This window comes from Mustela putorius, unplaced genomic scaffold, assembly GCF_011764305.1.
Source record: "Mustela putorius furo isolate JIRA1106 unplaced genomic scaffold, ASM1176430v1.1 tig00003834_pilon_pilon_pilon, whole genome shotgun sequence".
Classification (NCBI taxonomy): Eukaryota; Metazoa; Chordata; class Mammalia; order Carnivora; family Mustelidae; genus Mustela; species Mustela putorius.
In genome coordinates, this window is record NW_025421987.1 from 121,800,041 (window position 1) to 121,822,950 (window position 22,910).

At 41.4% G+C, this 22,910-nt stretch overlaps 1 protein-coding gene across 11 annotated transcripts in view; it reads right to left on the minus strand.

Moving 5' to 3' along the window:
- Nucleotides 1–22,910, minus strand: part of NEK10 (NIMA related kinase 10) — a 238,958-nt gene that overhangs the window by 195,460 nt on the left and 20,588 nt on the right. For 9 of the 11 annotated variants that reach the window (XR_006609259.1, XM_013057173.2, XM_004754326.3 and 6 more), the window contains 3 exons: nucleotides 16,826–16,956; nucleotides 14,854–14,952; nucleotides 3,511–3,595 (listed from right to left, as the gene is read on the minus strand). Coding sequence is in view for 9 of the 11 variants with exons in the window: in XM_004754326.3 (XP_004754383.1) it covers nucleotides 3,511–3,595; nucleotides 14,854–14,952; nucleotides 16,826–16,956 (315 nt within the window). In the remaining 2 variants the exon portion in view is untranslated. Of the gene's footprint in view, nucleotides 1–3,510; nucleotides 3,596–14,853; nucleotides 14,953–16,825; nucleotides 16,957–20,740; nucleotides 21,116–22,910 lie in introns of those variants that run through there. The other 2 variants (XM_045088982.1, XM_045088984.1) reach the window with 2 other exon arrangements.

The following is a 22,910-nucleotide window of genomic DNA, read 5'->3' on the forward strand; positions in this document are numbered from 1 at the left end:
ACACATTCTGTCATCGCTGGAGAACTCCACTGCACACATATAAGGCAGCGAGTGTAGAAGGCAAACAACATCGTGGCATTATTTTAAAGATATTTTTGGCCTGGTGGAAGCCCTGAAAGCTTTCAGAGACCTGTAAGCACTCCCTGGGTCACACTTAGAGAACGATGGTGCTACTGTGTCATACACATGGCCATCCAAAATATCCCTGGAAATTTGGGACTTACACAGAGAGACAAGTATGAGACTGGAGATAAGTACTTGTGAGCAAAAAAACACTGTCGACCACAACAGGTGAAGCCAAGAGCGTGGAAGCTAGGGGAGAAGATGATTAAAGAAAAGAACTTCGGGAAGATTAACATTTAGGAAGGCAGGATTAAGAAAAAGAGCAAGTAAAGAATAGAGAAAGACGCAAAGTGCTGAGGAAGGGCCAGAGCCCCATGGGGTGGGTGAAGGCAAACAGAAAATGTGGGGAAGCCTCTGCGCTGCAACAGGAGTTGAGGAACGTAGGTGCTGGGAAAAGGTCACTCAGCCTATCTTTCGATTGTGGTTTCTAATACAATTGTAGGTAGCAGCTTTTAAGATCTTCACTGTATCCTCAATAACCAACATGCTCTGGCCTCACAAGAATGAGCGCAGGTGGGCATTTATGTTTCTCCTACGTGGGCCTCCTACTATACTTGAACTCTCAGAACATAGGTCTTTCTTAATTATGACAAACTCTACACGTGTATACCTTCATAATGGCTACTCTTTCATTCCTTCCAGCTTCTTCTCCATTGAGCAACATACTGAAGTCTCTGGCAGGCAAGAGCCAATCTACAAGCCCCCAGTTTGCAACCTCTGGATCAAGGAATGCTGACAAAAGCATGGCTTCCTGGGAGAACCCTGTACACGGAATTCAGTGTGCAAGATATGCAGCCAATCAGTTCTGACAAAAAGGAAGTAGGTTCAAGAGACATAGCCGGACTTTTCAAGAAATGGAGGAATGAAGGTAAGGTGAAGATTTGAAGGAACACCTGGGTCAAGGAGAGGACATTTTTATGACAATGGAAAATAGAAAGGGAGCCACTGACATAGTAAGAAAGAGAATAGGTAGAGGGGAAAGCCTTGGCAAGGAGAAGGGATATTTCTTCTGAAACAAGAAGAACATAAAGTTTCAAGGTAAGCCAAATATTTCAAGCAACAAAAAAGAGATAATAAGAGAGCTCCCACTGGGATGGTTTTGGTTTTCTCCATAAAACAGATGATGCTGTGATTTGGTGAGAATGACAGGGGTAGTGTTTGAGGAGTTGGGGTTGGGGTATGAGAAGTGGACCTGGTTTGGACCAGTCTCTGTGGATCCTGCAGCACTGACTTAACAAGAAGGGATAGAAATGCCTAGCAAAAGTGAAGACTTGCTGAGATTCAATGGCATAAATTATAGTAAATCCCAGCAAAGCTCTATGACTTCAGCCAACAGTTCTTGGCAACTCAAGAAGTTAAACAACTGCCTGACCACATGCTCTTCTTTGTGGAAAGAGAGTGTGGGGGAGAGATTCAGAGAGAATCCCCTTCTATGGAAAGGCTAGAAATCAGATTAAGACTTCCTTTAATATGTGTTTAGTCACAAAATGCCATAAACAAAGAGATCACTGAATTCTTGCCTGTAGAGATCAGGGCAATCAACCCAGTCCCAATCCATCAAGAACAAGACTAAGAAATGCAGTACTTCAGAGTGGAGATCTGCAGAGTATGAGACAGCTGTCATCAATTCTCTGAACAGAGAGAATAGCTCAGAGTACATCTATTTTGCTAACTTCTATAAGTAAAAAAACTAGATTTCCTGCTAACAATCCATCTTCATGAGAGTCAAAGAGGGCATTATTAATAATTAAGTGGGAACAATGAGCACATTCTGGGACTGATCTGGGAAAAATGGAACACGTGGTCCACCCTTATGAGATATGCCCCACACAGAATTGCAAGCGGCAGCTCAGAAATACATGGAACACACAGTTCTGTAAAGTTGGTCATGGGGGAAAGGATGCTATTTTCCCAGGAAACTTTGAGCAACCAGGACAGAAGGCCATTTGGAGTATGCTCTGAGGCCCAGGAACAAAGTTAAATGATAATAGCACAAAACCCACTCAGATTACCAATGAGGAAGTAGTGATTCTTCTAAAAGGAAAGTAGTGGAACCACCATGAATCCCACAAGTCTCAAATCAGAGCAGGCTCTGTAGCTGACTAGTACCAAAATACTTTTTTTTAAGTGCCAAGTTTGGAAAAGGTGGTCACTGGGGTAATGAAAAGAGATACATTCTGACCCAAAACAATTCGTCAATAAAATTAAATCCAAAATAAGAGATCTACCTAGTGATCTGAGCTTCCCAGTAGTTTATCAGGACAGGATGTAAAAGGAGATGCTTCTTAGGGGTGAAAAACAATCTGTGAAAATTACTGAAGCATGTATGAACACTAAGAACACTCTAGATAATTAACACTGCAAGCAGAAGCAACAATAACTGATAAGCAGTCTTGAGGCTTCAGAGCAGTGGTTCTTAAATTGTGGTCTTCTGACAAACAGCATCAGCATTACCTGGGAACTTACTGGAAAGCTCTTCAGGCCCTCCCCGAACCTATGGATTCAGAAACTGTGGTGATGGGCCCTCGCCATCATGAAGTCCTCCATGTGCTTCTGATGGACACAAAAGTGTGAGAGTTGCTGCTTGATGGAAGCGGCTATCTATCAGCCAGTACTGGAAGAATGAACTTTCAAGGTTCAGGTGAAATATTAGGTAAGCTTCTCTTTAGAGCCTCACTGCGAAAGCACCAAGTCCTGGCTACGCAATGTGTGGGCCATGGACCAGTATCATGGGCATCCTCTGGAAGCTTGTCAGAGATAGAGTCTTGGGCCTCACTCTATACAGGCTGAATCACAATCTGCAATTTACAAGATTCCCAGGGGCTTCTTAGGTGCATTCAAGTTAACAAAGCACTAAATGAGGGGCAGGACACTCCACTAACTAGGGAGGGGAGGGAAAGGTTCTTGACCTCGCAGCCCTCATGAGACAGACGGGAGGGTCCCTTGCTCACCTCTAACTCAGGGTCTGAGGCTGGATGTGGGGAAGGGCACAGCCTCTGGAGCAGCAGCCAAAAATGCAGGCCCTGCCTTTCCCTCTGGAGGCCTCTGGAAACCCCTGGGAAGCCCCCCGCTGGTCACTGCTGATGCTGACCCAGTGAGTTGCTGAGTCTTGCTATGGCCAAGTGTACACCTCTCTGATTGCCAGTGGGTTAAGACATACACCAAAAGCTCCATCCACTTGATCCCATAGTTCATATAGCAGCAACTTACAGATTGTTTTGTCTCTATTAAAGCGTGTCTATCATATCTTTTTAGATAGCATGTGAGATGCCTCCTAAATTTGAAGGCTACTGAGTTGTGAGAGAGGAAAAAGGTTAACATGGTCCCAGTTTTTTTTCAATCTCATCTTCATGAAAAGTAAGAATTATTTTTATTTTTTCCACCAACCTGGTAACACGGATCCCTCATTAGTAGTCTCAGACAGATTAACACTCTCAGAAAATGAATAGATGGGGCTCGATGAACCCACTCTCTGAAAGAAGAAAAGAGAAAGCATGTTTGTCCATGTTTAAAAGGCTAGTGTGACAGAGCAACACAAGATGATGAAGGGGAATAGGGAACATACAAAGGAACAGAATTAGTTTATTTCAAACTTAATCTGCAATAAGGAATGTTAGTTGGTACCCAAACACTCAGATCATTGCAGTGCAAAATACATAAAGGCTGTCATTATCCTCATGAAGCAGAGGCCTCAAAATTATTTGGCTCCCAGTGCCCTTATTGGCTGAGGGCGGCGCCAGACCAAAAGACATCTCTAAACTTTCCAATAATTAGGTTTGACTCAATAAGAATTTATGCCCAGATAACTTAGTATCCATTTGAAAAAATAATACACATAATTATAAGAAATGAGCTTTTATTTTATTCTTGACCACATTTACTTATGAATGGGGTATGTGCACCTTAGGCTCTAAACAAATTCTCAAGCCTTGTAACCAGATTGCATACTACCATCTTCATCTTCTCTTCCAGCTGAATTTCACATCTTACTTGCTTTTATCATGACAACCACAGAAAACCCAGCTTCAGAAAAATATGCCGTCATCATGGGCGCCTGGGTGGCTCAGTGGGTTAAGCCGCTGCCTTCGGCTCAGGTCATGGTCCCAGGGTCCTGGGATCGAGTCCCGTATCGGGCTCTCTGCTCAGCAGGGAGCCTGCTTCCCCCTCTCTCTCTCTGCCTGCCTCTCTGTCTACTTGTGATCTCTGTCTGTCAAATAAACAAATAAAAAAAAAATCTTTAAAAAAGAAAAGAAAAGAAAGAAAAATATGCCGTCATCTAAAGGAAGGCAGCGCAACCTTCTTAAGGAAACCATAAAGTATCTGGGTCTGACAGATGTGGTGTAGCTCTGTTTTCCTTGCAAATTTAAAAGACCCTATGACACCCCTGGGGGTTCTCTGTAGCCTCCAGTTTGGGAAAACGCTATGATAAAGTACTTTCTTAGGTCAGTTTCCCCAGAAACAGAACCTGAGACAAAGGTTGGTGTTCAGGTGAATGATTAAGGAAGGACATGTCCTCAGGGGAGACCACTGAGGGTGGGGAGCACCAAAGAGAAGGAGAGAAGGGGAAAAGCAAGCAAGGGCACCATCTCAAGCAACACTTGTCTCCCACTGCCCTCAAAGTTAGTCCAACAGTGGCGCTTGGTATAAATGTTAACAAAACCCTAGAACAAAAAGTGCCTTTTACTCCATAGTTAGCCAAGAAAAACTGAGGAAGATGACAAAAGCTATTCCAGACTAGAATCCACATAATTTCTCCCAACCTCTCGCACCTGTGCCACAGCTGAGCTAGTTATGCATCCAGAAAGGTTAAGAGACTTTAAAGATTTATTTATTTATTTATTTATTTGACAGAGATCACAAGCAGGCAGAGAGAGAGAAGGAAGCAGGCTCTCCACTGAGCAGAGAGCCCAACGTGGGGCTCGATCCCAGGACCCTGAGATCATGACCCGAGCCAAAGGCAGAGGCTTTAACCCACTGAGCCACCCAGGTGCCCCTAAGAGACTTTAAAGATCTGCCCGTCCATCACCTGGTACCTTTGCTTAAGCTGAGGTCCCAAGCTGACCCTTGCCTGGCCTGCCTCCTATTAATCCTTAGACTTTGGTGGTAGAATTCAGCTTCATCTCCTCCATGGTCCTAAGAAATTCAGCTCTGCCCCCAAATCTGCACATCTTGAAACTGAGAGCACAAGACCCACCCTCCTTAAAGGCAGAATATCTATGGTCACGGCCCCTGGAGGTGTCACTTTCCCCCATTCTATTCTATCCCAAATCCCATCCACTAAGACTTAGCTCATGTGAAGGAGCTTGGGAAATGTGTTTTTCTCATAGTCTTATATTCCTAAGGATGCTTGAGTCCTCCTGATAGATTAGAAGCTCCGTCAGAGGCCTTGCTCTGGAGAGAGAGGCTAAGCAAAATGTCCCAAAAGCATCAGTGGCTGAGAATTGCTCCTGGCAGCAGCTGCCCACCATAGCTACCATCAACCACAGCCCTCTTCCACCCCAGCCACCATGACAGTACACCTTTGCTATGGAGACAAAGCTCAGTTTCTTCTGAGAAGAAAGGCAGGGCTCAACCCATCCCAGGGCTGCCAGCCCAGGCAGAATTAGCCAAGGCCACAGTGGGAAGCTGGACTGTTGTAGTTCATGCAGACTTCCCTGCATGGGGAAATATAATACAAATTCAAAAAACACTTTGAATTTACAACCATTACGTATGGGAACACTTGTAAGGATGTGGTTATTCTGAGGCTCCTATTACAGAGAGAATACCTTTAATCTTTATAAATAGGGAGATGGCACATGACTGCTTTCCCTTTCAGGTGCTGGGGTTAGCTAAAGATAGCACATAGCCTGAACTGTGGTGCAAAGATACGACATCCCAAAGATCAAACAGAAATAATGATCAAGTTGCAACAGCTGCTAAAAACCTAATGAGGTTTAATGCTGATTGCTTTTCATTATTTAAGAGGAAAAGCTACGGGACATATTAAGAGGTGATTCATGCTACAAATATGTGTGCACTGGTATTTTTCCTGTTAACTATATACACTCTTCATGAGGAAAGTTCATGACCTTTGCAATGTTTTTCATATTAAAGTAAATATGAAAAGTTTTCTTCTATTTCCTACCCCCTCTAAAAAAGAAAAGGAAAAAAAATTCCAGAATAGGCTTCTTAAAATTATTATTATTAAAGGAGTATAAATAAATGAATTCCAGAAAAGTCTCAGAGTTAAAAGTTCTGTTCCAAGCAAATGGCATTTTTTGTTTTGCAATTTTGGGACTGAAGCCCAAAGCTATTAATATTTCTACATGATTCTGGCCTCTGCTGTTGTAAATGTAAATAGAATTCCTGGTGTCTGAGTCCTTTGGCTTCTCCTCTCTGAGCACTGACCTCTGAAGGAGCAGTTGTTCCTTCCTTGGCTCCCAGCCCTGAACCCCCCACAAGGACGCAGCACATGGGATGGATCTCCGGTATTCAAGTGGAATGGAGTGCTCTGTAAGACGATATAGATCTCTGTTTGCCAAGAGTTGGGGGAGTAGGAAACACAAAACTTAGTGCAACCAGAGAATTATAGGGAATAATAGCAACCGATCGTAAAGACAGGGGCCCTGGTTCTACTGAGGCAGCAGAGTCTCAAGGAGCAGAGTGGCTGGCTCAAGGCTGCACATGAGAGTAGAACTGGGGGCTGACTCCTGGGCCAGTGCTCCTGCCGTCCCTTCCATCCCCCTCCCCCAGATCCCCCAGGTGGGGGTGACAAGGGAGACAGTGACTCTCCAAAACGCATCTACTGTGGAAGCAGGAATGTTGGGCACAGCAGCCGGGGGTCCTCTGAGGCAGCTCTGAAGAAGCTGTCTGGCTGCAAAGATAGTGTTTCCCTGGAGGGTATGTCCCAATATAGCCGCCACACGGCAGCGGATTCATGAGCAGGCAAATATTTATCCCCTCTTGTGACTGAACTTTTGCCACTTCTTTCACAGGACTATTAATACATGGCAGCGTGATCAGCTCCCACGGCCTTTGTCCATGACCACCTGCCACGTTGCTTTTAGCATCACACGCCACTTTCTGCTATCGATACAAAAAAGGGAAGGAAAAGTGGCACTGGCCGCATAGTCGTTGAAAGGAGGGTAGTCAGGGTTTCACTTTCTTGCATGGTGAAAGAGACAAATAAATATATGATGTGAGAGCTCCATGTAAAAGCCAGCCATGAGTCAGTGGTGTTCGACCATAAAACTGCAAGTACCAAGGTCAACAAGACAGCCAAATGGCTCTGAGGTTAGCTGACTCCAGGGGCAGACGTACAAGCCAGAGGTTCACCCCTGACCTCATATGTATCATGCTTTGCTCTGGTTCTTGCTCAAAATAAGCAGCACCTTCAAGGTGGGGTGTTATTTCAATTTCCCTTCTCATTAACACACAAAACAACACCAGGAAAACTTCTACCTTCAACTCAAAATTTAGGACTGGAGAAGTTCAAGCCTGTTTCAAAATAAATATTATCCCAAATTCATGAAACAAAGCCCTGTGGGGGGTTTTTTGTGTATGGGGGGAGATCCTAGAAGAGTAAAATTCACATCAAAATAGATATGGTAAAACTTAGATGAAAAAAGAATATGTGTGAAGAAATTAATTCAAGGAACCTTTACTGACTTGTTCCATTAATTTTAATGGGTCTTTATTTTTCCTCTAGCCCCAAATAGGCTCCCAAACAAAAGTCTATCTAATGGGGCTTTGCTGGTTCCTACAGTCAGTCATTGATCCGAAAAGACTGTCTACATGCATTTTTCTACATAGTTGATGGCAGTTTCAGAAGTAGAATGCTTTCACATATTACTCATCACCTTCTCGTAGCCAGGCACTGTTACCCACCCAGAGGTACAGCAAAGGACAAAACCATGCACTTGGGGCACCTGGGTGGCTCAGTGGGTTAAAGCCTCTGCCTTCGGCTCAAGTCATGATCGCAGGGTCCTGGATCGAGCCCCACATTGGGCTCTCTGCTCAGCAGGGAGCCTGCTTCCTCCTCTCTCTCTCTCTCTCCGCCTGCCTCTCTGCCTACTTGTGATCTCTGTCTGTCAAATAAATGAATAAAATCTTTAAAAAACAAAACATGCACTTGTGTTCATGGAGCTTACCTTCTAAAGGGAGAAGATCAATGATAAACACAAACTAATAAAAATTCATATGAGGCATACAATGCAGGACAACAAAGGTTAAAGTTTAGGAGTCCAGGGGATACTATTTTCAGGCAGTCAGAGAAAGGTTCTCTGATAAAATTAGCATCCAAATGAATTGAGGAAGGAGTCTAGGTCAGAAGATCGAAAGAGTTAAGTATATAGTCCCCGAGCAGAAGTGTAGTTGATTATGCAAGGAACAGCAAGGAAGCCCATGGGGCTGGAGCCAAGAGAACATAGACAAGTAATAGGAGTTGAAGTCAGAGAGATGGCAAGAGACAGATGTGCAAGACTTTGTAGAATAAGAACAGGAGCTTTGGACTTATTATTCTGGAAAGCCACTAAAAGGCTCTAAGCAAATAACTAACACAATCCAACAGAGATTTTTAAAGGATCCTTTTGGAAATAGTGTTGAGAACAGTATAGGGAGCCAGAGATCACAACAGGGAGCCCAGTTAGTCTACTGAAATTGTCTAAGCAAAACATGATGGCAGCTTGGACCTGGTTAACATATGGAGAAGAGTAAAGCTCAGGGTGCACAAGTTAAGCAGGAAAAATCAAAAGTCTTGTTTTCAGTATGTCAACATCGAGATCTCCAAAAAAGAAAAAGTCCACTAAGGCATATGTAAAACAAAAGATGAATCAACAGCAGTCACAGCTTACAAGGTACAGTCTGCCGGAGCGACACTGATAAAGGGATGGGTAGACTTACATAAGTCCAAGTGTCTGGGGGTTGACTGACTTTAGACATGGAAACGTGCTTCCTAGAATGTGTCTGGAACTCAGTGCCTGGCTCTCAGAATCTCACGAACTGATGGGAAGCTGTCATTTATTGATTTGGCCATTGATTGGTTCTGGCAGTTATATGCGTGCGGCCCAAGAAAAAGCACTGCTTTCCTGGGAAGGTGGGGACATATTAATTTCAAGCCTGTTAGACATCCAAGTGGACAATTTTTGCAAGAAGCAACAGTAGAGAGCAGAACAGAGAGAACATGATTACTGAAGTGGTACTTTTCTGATGCAAAACTACTTTGATTAATAAAGAACCCAGGAACCAGGCAGAGGAGAAAAGAGCATCAGCTAAGTCTTGTCTGAGGACCCTGGGCTTGGCCTTAACCTCTTGGCGACTGCATGTATCAATGAGGCTGGACTGGACTTTTCCTTCAGGGTCTACTCCAGCTCTGTAATTGGATGATGTCTTTTGTATGTGTGTGTGTGAATATATATGTATATATTTGAGGAGAATAACATTTCAGGAGAAATAAAAATATAAGAGGTAAATATTTTCTCTAAGATATGTGATGGGAAGATGCTTGTTTTTGTTTGAGAGTTACATGAGGTCTTAGGTTCTTGAAGGTTATTTTCTTCTATTGTACATTTAAGATTCTGAAACTTAGAGCAAAAGAGAGACAAAAAGGCAAGATCCTAAAGGAGTCTCAGCCAATGAGACAGCTCTTTTAAAAACTTTACTCTGGATAACATATGGTTTTTGTATGTACATAATAATTTCTCAAATAAATGAAGAAAAAAGCATAGAATTTTTAAAACATTAAAAGGAAAGATAGCAAGAATTAATGGAAGTATTTCTAAGAGTGGTATAAAGGGTAATTTTTCATTTTTTTATCATTTTCTGTATCCTTACATTTTTTAAGGTGCTCAAAATAATTTAATATGGAGAAATTTCACTACAGGAAGACTCTCTCAGAACCCATGCTCTCCAATAAAACCAACAACAATGGCTTCAGCTGGAGATAAAAGCCCTGTCCACTGGGAGTTCAGTGTATGGGAGAGAGGAACAGGGGCCCAGGGCCATGAAACGGAAGGACAGCTGAGGGGCCAGAACAGTGAGGAAGACAAAGATGTGGGAGCAGCAGACTTACGGTGAGCATTAGCATGGACGGAGGCTCAGAGGTGAGAGAAAATCACTCTCCAGGGAATAATCAGGGGCTTGCTGTGACCTTGGTGAGCCCCATGGATGCATGAGGCAGGAGCAAAAGATGAGGCCAAGAGGGAACAAGATCTCAAAGGGCTTTGTGAACCACTAGGGAATTGGAGTTTTACTTAGAGGATGGCCAGACTTTACCAAAGTGACCATGCTGACCTTTTCCCAGGCGAGGAGGAAATCTTTAAAGGCCCCTATTGACCTGTCTGCTACCTGATGCAAGAAAATCACAGAAAAAGCATCTCTCTATCAACTTTGTACATTTCAAGAACTAAATCAAGAGATCACTTCCAGTCCTTTCCTCTCACCTCCCCAGATAGGATCTGGAGAGCCAGTGCTGAAGTTCAAGTAAAGCTCAAAGAAGAGTCAATTGCATCGTGACCTAGGCCTAGCTTGGACATGGACAGCAAAGGTCTGTCTGGTAAACAAATAACTGCATAGGTCCTGTTGGTTGGAAGCTCCTGTGAAGGCCCCTGGACGCTCTGAATAGCATGTCTAAATTGTGAAGTCTCTGCCAGATGCTTTCCCTGTCTCAAGAGGTTCTTTTTTTTTTTTTTTTTTTTTTTTTTAGATTTATTTATTATTTTGGGGAGGAGGGACAGAGAGAGAGGGAGAGAGAAACCCAAGCAGATTCTATGCTGAGCCTGACGCGGGGCTCTATCTCACAACTGTGATATCAGACCTGAGCTGAAATCAAGAGTCTGATGCCTAACTGTGCCACCCAGGCACCCCCAACTCAAGAAGTTCTTAAGCATTTGTGTGGAGTATAAATAAATATCTTCCCAATCTAGACTTCTAATAGACGTACTTCCAAAATATGCCAGTTTATAGTAGATATTTCTGAAAAAGGGATGTAAAATAGTAAGGACACCAACTTGTTCTCACTAGAAAAGTGAGTCAGGTGGCACTCTTTTAACTGAAATTTGAAAACCTTGTATATATTTATGTCTACAAAAGTTACAGGAAAGGAAGGAGAAGATATCCTGGCAATTATGGGATAATCGTACCAAGAAGAGACCAGTTAAGTGAACTCACTTTAAATAACACCAAATTTCATATTAAATAGGAGGTGACATGACTTAATGAAAACATGATCTTAAAATTTAAACTATGAAACTGAGATCTATTTTATTTTACATTTAGCAAAATTTCAGTTATAATTGCAACTCTGCCCTAATAACTAGAACAAAGCAAGAATGGATGCTGCTGACATCTGGGGGTATACTTTTTCTGACCAATCATGTAATATGATCCAATTCTCTTCTTCAATTGTCTCGTGCTTCCAGTGCCTCATTTGTTGGGTTCCAACACTTCACCACCATCACTATTAGTATCTTCAGGAAATTCTATATATATTCTCTATATAGAATATATATATTCTAGATATCTGGAATATATTCTAGATATCTAGAATATATATATATATATTCTATATATTCAGATTTTCAAGTTCATTTCACAAATAGATTGTTATATTTGTACTGTGTTAAAGGATCTGCACATTGTCTGACAGTCAGCAAGGAATGGACTGACAAAGAGGAAGCTCAGAAGAACAGATACACAGAAGAGATATCTGAGTAGAGGTCAATTTTATAAGGAGTTAATTAGAGGATATGTCAATTTTGTGACAAGTTTTACTTCCCTATACACCCTCGTAACAACCTAGTCTTGGATACCAAGCTCTCTTTGTACTTCTCTGGACAGGCAGATGAAATGGAAGGGGGGTGGATTTATTTTCTAACAGTAGACTCTCCTACACACAAATAACCTTATGGCAGAAAGGAAAGTTGGAAGAATACAAAATTTTCTTCCATATTCTGCCACACATCAAGATTCACGACCATGAGTAACCAGAAGTAACCTCAGCTCCAGACACGATATTTTCACTTGCCCTTTGAGATTGACCATGAGGTGTTTGCAGCTTACAGTGTTACCTTATCTGACCCTGGATTAACAAGTCCTGTCTCATTTCAGATGCCACCTGGCGATTTCATTTCTGAGAACGAGGGAGTAATCACAGGTCAATCTTAGGAAATGCACCCAGAAAGGAGGTATCCAGAAGTGTGGTTTAGGGGAAGATTACTGTTGGGGAGAATGAAATAGATCAAGAATGAAAACAGCATCACTCAGCCATACTGACTGATGACCTGAAAGGGCTCACATTCTACACATGAGACAAAATTCCCAATCAGCTGTATCTTCAGGGTAAGACTGAATGGCATAGCATCCTGAATATGCCCAATCTTGTCTACAGCCTGAACCAGACCAAAAACCAAAGTCCGCAGTCCTTCAACCTCCCTAGTATTTAGTTGTCATAATATAAAGAGTTTATATCCACCATATTTTCCCTTATATTGGGATACTGGGTAACTGTTTTGCTGAGTACCTAGAAGAAAGGGGATCATGTGTCCTATTCATCTTTGTATTTTCACCCTCTTTTCCTTTCCCATTCTTTATTCCCTCCCTTCTCTATGCACAGTAGATATTCAAAAATTAAATTACTGAATTGAATCCAAGCTTTCCAGCCAATACTAAATCTGATATTTGCAAAGAAAAGGATAGGAAGCTATACCAGAAAAGGCCCCGAGATATAGTTCTTCTGTAACTCTAAATATAGGTGGAAAAGGAAGAGAAAAGGTAATTCTGGCTATCTTAGCAAGGTCATACAGGGTGAGAAACAATAGAAGACCTTTACACTTAAGCCATCTTTGACCTAAGCCTGCTTTTAGAATAGAACTGAACATAACAATCTGTCAGCAGTCAGAGGATGACGTAAAAGGATGCCCTTGATGTTCAACATTCCTAAATTCCTTCTCCTACTATGAAAGCAAAGAGATCTATAATCATCTCTCCCTAGTTTGAAGATTTCCAGGGACTACTCATGTTGCAAGCCAGTAATTCCATCCAATCTAAGAAGCCTCATTAATCACTAAGAATTTGAAAAGGTTCTGACAAGAGATCTCTTAACTTCAGAATTGTTAAGATCTTTTCAACTGTTGGATGGCAACCCTTGCCCGATTAGTTTCCCTAACAATTTCTGCCTCTAGTGTCCTCAGGCTGGGGACACAGTGACATCTCTCACATCTTTAATATAGGAAATGCTCTGCCTTCCTCAAAGCACTGACCTGATAAATGGTCTATTGGACATCCCCTGAAGAGCTGATGGTAGTCTTCTTCAAAACAAATTAAAGAACATCATTGCCTAATACCATTTTGGGCATAATTATTCTGCTACTAACCATTGTCCTACTCTGTTCAAGCTCAAGAAGAAAACAGTCAGGGACAACTTCATGTCCTTTGTAGCAGTGTTCATTAATCTTTCAACAATCTTTGAGTATATTGTCAAGAACTAAGCAGGGGCCCAATTCCATAACCATGACAAAGATTTTAGGCTTTTCGTATTCTGAGTCAGTCTAATAATCCTCTGCCTAAATCAAGTACAAAGGCATAACAGATGCAGGCCCAATCCTTCATTGCTTTAAACTAAATCAATGTATTTGGCAGCCACTGTCCAATACTTACATACATAATACTAAATAACCCCCTTCAAAAGGTCAAATCACAAGACTACCACTCAGGCATATTTAGTGCTGATTCATCATAGAGGCTCCACCGAGATACTGCTGTACTTAAAGTCAGTTGTTGCACTGAACCAAGTCACATGGTCAGGCATTAAATTATTTAAATTTCTCCTATCTTCCAGAATAGGAGTAATTTTTTCCCATCTCACTGGGGAAGAATTCAGATATCTCAATCAAGTTCCAAAGCAACGGGGAAGATTCAAGGTTCTTTATAGGCATGTTTTCAGCTGATGCTTGAGGAGAGAGCCTGGGCTCAAGGGAAGAGTAGAAGGCCAGGTCCCACCATGACATAATGCTAGGGGCCACCTTCATATCAGGCAGCATTGTAACCAGCTCTCACTTCAAGAAGCCCAAACGGATAGAAAATTCAGTCCTGACTGCAATCCAGCACTAGTCAATGGTTCACTGAAAGACCTGTTTGTGAGACAGAGTCTAGAGGTCTTGCAAATCCTCCTCTAAAGTCCCAACACTGCTCTTGTGTTAAGACAAAGAAGAGCAATGGAGAGAACATTTGACTTGATCCTGAGAGGAAACATTGTCATTGGGCCATGACTGGAGGTTACACTTTCATCCTTTTCCCAGAGTCAAGGCAGGGGCAGCCCATTTAATCAGTCCTTGTATGAACCACAAAAGTGTACCAAGAGGATGCTGGCCATGGGGTTACCCAATGTCTGTTTCATAAGAACCCTGGCAATAAACTCCTTCTAAGTATCCAAATTCAAAGTAAGAATAATAAGAAAAACAGTATAATGTGGGTCATACCATTTTACCTTAATGCCATAAAATCTGGCTAAATGCAACACTTAACCAGAGTAATTTTAATGAACTCAACCTGCAATGCCTATTCATTTGCCCATTTTATCATTTATTTATGATTTATCATTTATTTATGCCTATTTTTGATATTTCCTCTTTTTTATGTTTTAAGTATGATGCGCTCAATATCACAAACTGCTTCAAAACATATACTAGAAATAAGATGTATAAGATATGCCATTCTTGGGTAAATTGTTGGTCTTTTCTGGGAGAATCTTACCTGCAGATGAGTCTATTTTTCACCAAGGCTGTAAAGATCTCCTGAAATAGTTTATGCTGGGGATGTTTGCTGAAGTTTCTCTCATTCTTGTAGTTTATACTGATAAGGAACAAACAGAAAAGCATTTTGTAATAGAAATCTTTTAGCCCACTTCAAAGTTCCCAGTGCAAAGTTCCCAAGCACAGACCATCTGTATTCATGTAGATATTGAAAAATTCTTGGGGTTTAACATATTGCTAAAGGCACATATCAACTGTTAAAAAAGGAACTAGAGGGGTGTCTGGGTGGCTCAGTGGGTCAAGCCTCTGCCTTCCACTCAGGTCATGATCTCAGGGTGCGGGGATCGAGCTCTGCATCGGGCTCTCAGCTTAGCGGGGAGCCTGCTTCCTTCTCTCTCTCTGCCTCCCTCTCTGCCTACTTGTGATCTCTGCCTGTCAAAGAAATAATTAAAGAAAAAAGGAACCAGAAAGTCAATAATAATTACAGTGAAGATTATAACTGAGCATATATACTTAATTTCATCATTTAACTAAATTATAAATACTCATAAATACTTCATAGCTAAACTTGTTTGGAGGGGGGTAAAAGTGGATACAAAGAGAAAGGATGATGAGGACATATTATCTAGACATTGTGCATGAGGCAGTAAGCAATTCTTCCCTGCATTTTTGCACCCACAACCCCATTGGCTGCTATAGCTATTAACACCAGTGCTTACCATACATATCTCCTTGTGGGATTTATCAAACACAGCCTAAACCCTTTCCACCGTGAAAGTTCCTATTGTTGTGGTTGCTGATTAGTTGCTGTGTATGTGTATGTGCATGTTCTGTGTGTGTGTACATGTGTGCTTAACCAAGTCTGGAGGTATCCTATCTTCAGCTTCTTTCTTCTGATTAGCCAATTAAAGAGGTTACAAATACTGCCAAACAGTCCACTTTAAAACTGGGAGAGGATAGAAATAATGCACAAAATGGTGACATCGTTATAAAATATACGATTATACTATTTTTACGGATATTAAAATAGATCTGGTTTAAGATCCAGACCAAATAGGCTGGAATTACATGAGTGTATCACCTCAAAGGCAAGTTCTATGGTCTTACCATTTGAACTGTTCTGCCTTTGCAGTCTTTCAGATGTCATTGGACAGTGTGTCCCTACCTTAGCCAGGTGAGGGCTGTAATGCATTCTTAGTACCCGGATACAAGTAGACTGACTGTGTAAGAATTTTTGAAGAATTTAGTGTTCCTCACTAAATCGAAACTGTATAACGTCATGTGATTTTGTGGAATATTAAATTCATTGTCATAAAATGACAGGGAGACAAAGTCTAGACCAAATAAATAAATGATCATTCTAGAATATCCATCTTGGTATTTCATGCCATTCATTATTTACATGGCACTTATTGCCAAATGAAGTCAGCACATTGTAAAACTGAGAGAACCAGCTCCTGGAAGGGGAGTGGCCCACAGAACATGCAACTTCTAGGAGATCTAAATGGTGACAGGAGAGAGGAACATGGATTGATGGTTTCCATGTTAAAGGTGAGGTGCTATCCCTTTAACTGAAAACCTCGGCTGCTTTGACAATCCCAGTCCTTTGCCACCACATCTGTTCATAGCAATGGCTTCTTTTATGCCTCCTCACTGCTGGCAGCGTATGGACAGGCCAAAGGCTGAAGACAAAGTCTGGAATTAGCCAGGCCAGGTCCACAACCTGGAACTTCTTTCTCGTGGAACAAGTGCCAAAGGTATGGCAGCAAGGTGTCCTGAAACACCCAGGTCAGCTCCGGCTGCAGTCATTAAGCTGTATTTACACACTATTCTGGAAATGATTTAAGCATAATGAAAATTATTAAGAATCCTTATGATAAATTTTGAGACAGCTTAAAAGTTTAGCTCCTGTAACAAAGTTTTGAACTAATTAGAATAGACTGCTGAAAACAAGGGAGATACTGCATTCTTACCTAAAATTTTCAAGTTCAACAGCTTCCGTGGACTCGTGCCACTGACCTCGGGCTCTGTGTCCACCCACCTTGATGGCGTGCTCGGTCTTCGTCATGCTATTTTGGGCACTATCGAAGTTAATGGCTGGAAGCTATGGAAACAGAAGCACAGAACCCATGAGGGTAACAATAAAGAAAGTAACAAAATGTGGGAAAGGGGTAGATGGAGGCCGAATAAAGGGAATGAGTTTTTTTCCCAAACAAATAATTACCATGGTAGCCAAGCCAATGTAGTTTCCCAAGATTTAAACATCTTTGACTTAAAACATTTATTCTTGCTACCTGAGGCTGCTTTATTTCTCTTCATAGCTTGTAACACTGCCTGTCATACCTTTCAGTTACCTACGTATTTTTAGTCTTTCTTGATTATAGTGGTAGCTCAACATGATGAGAACTTTGAACACAGTCAGGCCCAGGCCTTAGGAGTTTTCGAAGCTTCTTGGGTGATTCAACTGTGCCACCAGAATAGAGTTTCCAGATCCAGCTAGAACTCTCCGGTAGAGCGTGAAACCCTAAACTGAGAATAAGTCATCATTCATTCTTCAACACTTGCTAGCCATACACAGTGCTTGCCAGGTGTCGGGGACATAAAGGTAAAGAGAAGTCGATCTCTTTTAATGAGTCCGAACATCCTGACTAGTCAATCATATTTATAAAAGTCATGAATTCACCAAAAGTAAAATTTTGTTTAAAAAAAAAAGAAAAAATTTGCTTAAATTAACTATAGCAACTATATGTCCCCGTTTGCAATATGAACTTTAATTATTTACATAATAAATTCTAAGTTATCAATACTAAAATAGTTTCACTTCCCAATACGCACCAATAATTAGGATAATCGTGAGGATTGTTTTTTGTACCGTGATAAAGCTGAGCATAGTGCAAATACCTTATTCTTTCCAAAGTACAAATGAAGGATATTCTATAGCTAGTGAAATTATTACAGAGGAGGTAAGTAGAGCATAATATAAAAAATAAAAGATCTACTTTTTTATTCTATGTACTATAATTATCAAATAAAGCAACTATATGTTGTACTTATCCACCCAAATATTTGACACAATTCCGCAAAAAGATATTATCTCCCTATCCAAAAAGAGTATGTCTGACTTTCCATTAGGCAGTCAGCTTATAGAAAGATGCATTATAATAAGGACATTGTTGGGCACCTGGGTGGCTCACTTGGTTAAGCGACTGACTGCCTTCTGCTCAGGTCATGATCCCAGAGTCCTGGGACTGAGTCTCACATCTGGCTCCCAGCTCCGCGGAAAGTCTGGTTTTCCCTCTGGCCTTTTCCCCTCTCTCATTCTCTCTGTCTTTCAAAAAATAAATAAAAACTCTAAACAAAATAAAAATTAAAAAATACATTGTTCAATGGCTAGCAAAAAAAAAAAAAATCTTTCTTCATCATGTGCCAGCACAGTTGCATTTTCAAAACATTAATAATAAATCTTTCATCCTGTTAAACTACCTTTCTATCTCAGTATAGCAGGCCAAACAGTCCACAAACACCACAAAATAACAGGCCACGGGCACCCAAAAGAGTAAGGCTTATTGACTAAGAGAACAAACCCTTGGCCCGATGCCCTGGGTTTAAAACTACCAGTAGGTAGCTGCATGATCTTGGAAATGTTACTAATCTCCCTGTGTATTAGTTTCCACATCATCGGAATGGAAATAATAATAATAATAATATATTATATATATCACACACATATATATAATAAAAATAAAATAACATAATACTTATGTGCTGAGTTATTATGAAAACTAAGTGAGTTAGTATTTATAAAGCATTCGTTACGTGCGTGGCATAGTTTCCAAGTGCTTTATAAATACTCTAATAATCCTCATGATTATTCTCATCATGCAGATAAACTTGCTAACCAAATAAAATGTGTCCTACAAATTAGATGACCCCTGGGTGTGATAACCTAAATGCTACTGGCCATGAAGTCACAGCAATGAGCAAATGTTCCGGGGTTACACAGGAAACATCACTACTTAGCAAACAGGAAGTGGATTTTCCAGGTCCAAGGTTTTTCAAACCACCTGCCATTCCCACAACTCCCAGAATACTGATCACAAGAGGGAAGGTAGCCAGCAGAGAGAAAAATAACCCAGTCCACTCAGGGAAGACGGGTGGGAAGATGCCGCAGCTTGCAGCCGTCCTCTTTGCCAGCAGAATAGGCAGCCGGGAATGTTGATTCCCAATGCCGGCAGAATAGGCATTGGGAATCAACTCATGGAGACTCAGTTGATAAGACGGACTTGGCAGCTATAGTTGCAAAGACCATGAACTTATTAGAAGGAAATTTGAAGCAACCAGCCCTCTTCAGATGAAAACAATGTGAGTTCAGAGTCCAATCCACAGCCTTCTCCCTTGCCTCCCCAATTGGTCTCCACATTCATCACCATCTACTGCAGGAGGTCCAGTGAAATCTGTATGATACCATTCACCAACCTGGTATAATCACAATCAGGGTATCCACATGAGCTCCCCCTTACATATTTCTTCATGTTAAGCTTTAGCTCTTTTAAAGCATACTACATTTGACAGATTATTTTGGGCAACCCAACATCTGAAACTTCGGACGTAATAAATATATCATAACACAAATTGACATAGATCATTTTAAAGTGTGTCCTGTCCTTTCCCACAAGTGATGGACTTCCAAGCACTTGGATTTGAAGCCTATTCAAAAGACACAGGACTCAATCATTCGTCCTCATGACCACCATCAGCATGGACAATACTTACACGGAGTTCACTGCACACGAGGCACTGTTCTAAGTGCTTTGCCAGTATTAAATATAATTAATGCTCCTAACAACCCTATGAGATGAATACCATTTTATAGATGAGAAAAACTAAGGCAGAGAGGGGCTAAGTGATTTGCCTAAGGCTCACAGGGCTAGCAAGGGACAGAGCTTGTATTCAAATCCAAGCAACCTGCCTCCCTCTCCAACATGCTCAGACCTCCACCATCTGTGTATGTATCTCTAGTGATGAGAAACACTGTCCTGAGTCAGTCCTTGCTTTTCACGTTCCACCTTGCCCAGTAAGAAAAATCTCTCGCAGTGTTCTGTTCCTGTCTTCCAGTCCAGTGTCATCTCTTTGCACAATATTTGAAAAGACTAAATTGTTTCTTTACATGTGTAGAGGGATTTATGGGGGAATCCCCAGACTCTATGCTGTGAGGACAAACAACCCTGTGGAGAGGCCTCTCACCTACAAACAGCACCTACTTGCCAGCCCCGGTAACCCCATCGGCAACCCCATCGGAACCTGAACCAAAACTATCCAGGTAAACTGCCCTCAATTCATGACCCACAAAATGGGAGAGAGAGTAAATGATCATTGTTGTTTTAAACCACTAAGTTTTAGAATGATTCTCTATCCAGTATTTGATAATAAATCTACCATGGACTAAAATAAGAATCCACAAGTTCATATAACATAAATACATACATGAGTAAGCCAAATAGGTCAGTCAAATATAAAACTGTGCCCCAAGTTCTGGCATCGAATCGGTCATTTGTCCCAGAAACCACCTTAGTGTTTGACCACTCCATGCCTGGGCATGTGTTGCAGACTGATCACATTTCAGGACTCAGCTCTAACAGCCTCCTGGTGAGGACCTGCCCCTTCCTGGCAGAGCGGTTCACTCCCTCCCTGGCAGCATTTCTCCACTAACCTCTCTCATAGCACTTACCACACCTGGTACAACTCCAAGTTTACAGATCAGCCTCTTCCCTTTGAATATGGCCACCCTGAGGGCAGCATCCTATCTGTCTGTCTTTGTGTCCTTAGCACCTCTCAGAACCTGGCACACAGTATATACTCAAAGGTGAAACTGTTGAATGAATGCTTACTCTCTCCCCTGTCTCTTTGCTAAACGGATTTATTGTTCGTCACTTTCCAGATGCATCCATCCGTTCCGTTCCACACTTCTGTTCCAGACATATCATTTGTCAGCAGTGTGATGAGGCACTGGGCATACAGGAAGCAGGACAGCCATGGCCTCTGCTTTCAAGGCGTTCAGAGTCCCATGAGAACAGGCTGCAGGATGAGTGAACAAGGATTTGTTGTGGTAGAAGGAAGTACAGGGTGGGCCACGGACCAGGATGCCAAAAGTATTTCAGAGTATTCCAGACAGACTTTATGGGTGGGAAGACAGAGGACAGCTATGTGTGTTCTAAAAAATGAGAGGTACCTGAGCAGCCTGAATAGTAAGAGTGGAAAGAGACTACAGATTGAAGCAAAGGACTTTCCTAAAAATGTGTTTGTGTCATTTCTCATTGCAAATGTCAACACTCCCTATGGCTTACAGAATCGAACAAAAATGTGTAGATGGGCCTTCAGACACTGCACAATGTCATCTAGCTCTAGGTATGACTACTTCCAATAGAAACATTTAGGCACCATTTTTCTTAAATGCTTGTGATTTTTTCCTTTCATCAGATATCTGATTATTTTACTCCCTTCACTGATATTGCCTTTCCACCAATTCCACTGATGGAAAACTGGCCTATTTTTCAAGGACCATCTTCTTCCTGTGATTTGAGCTAAAAGTGGAGTCCTTATACCTGTCAAAATCCATACGTCCACTGTCCATACCATTCCTTCAGGACTCTCTTGCCTTATCATATGCTAAAGTGCCTTTCCTAGACCTCCATCCTTCAGAACACAGGAACTGTGCCTTATGCCTTTTCTTTCCTAAGTATTTATCAAAACCTCTTTTATTTTAAGGTAATTGGTCTATAATGAATTCATTTGTTCTTTCTTCTACCCTTGGTCTATAATGAATTCATTTGTTCTTTCTTCTACCCTTTTTACTTATTGCAAACCAATTTCTCAGCTTCCTGTGGCTTTGGATATAGGGGAAAAAATCCAAATTCCAACTCTTGGTAGATTACTTCAAGATTTGTGAAAACGTCTGGTGAAATCTCCAACCCTGCCCCTTCAGTGTTCTGTCCCACTGTTGAAACTGTCCCACAGAATGGCAAGCTCTAATGTGATTAAACAACGCACACAGAGATAGAGCAGTCAAGACAAAGAATGAAAGTAGAACACGGAACACAAGGAAACAATAGAGAAGTGGCTTGGCTCATTAGAGATTCAGATAAAGGACATTCAGTTCTTTGCAGTTCTCTGCCTAAACCATAAAGTAAATTTCCTCTGCCACCAATTAATTGGCCATTTGGGTCCATTTGCAAATAACAGGCCAGATCTTGTTAGATCAGAAATTGAGGTGAGTGAGCCTTACTCCCAAATTTCCCTTTTCAAATTGACTGCTAAATAATCTCAGAGCCAAATGTGTGACCCACTTGCATATTTCGATGACTATCTCTGTGTGTCTCACTCTACTTTGTCCCCAAACCTTACCCTTGTTCTTCTTTCTTTTTTGGCCCTGGTTTTAATTTATGATGAACTGTCATACTTTGTGTATCTTTGTAAAAACCTCCTTACATTCTTTCTGGATGTAAAAGGAGAATAGGATGTTCAGAATAACATTTTTATTAAAGGAGAATAGGATGTTCAGAATAACATTTATTATTCCAAAATTAAAAATGAATTAAGGTTTAACAAATAGAATTAGGAATGAATTTTGTGAGCCTTAGGATCTTCATATCAGTGAGGACATTTTCATTTTTTCTTAGAACCACCTACTTTCTGAATAATTCAAGCATTACAAATATGCATTTTTATACATAAGACTTTACAAAAAGCTTTGCCATGCGAACTTGTCAGACAACAAACTGCAAATTCTAAAATTGGTTAAAGAAGGAAAAACAATTAAATTCACTTTCGTTAACTCCACCAGGTGTTAACAAGAAAGTGGTGTTGAAAGGAGACACAATAGATCTAGCAGCATGAGCTTCAAAGTTGGAAAATTTGAGGCAAAAACCACCATTAGAGGGGCACCTGGGTGGCTCAGTCAGTTGAGCTTCTGACTCTTGATTTCAGCTGAGGTCGTGATCTCAGGTCATGGGATGGAGCCCCACATCAGATTCGGCTTGGGATCTCTCCCTCTCCCTCTGC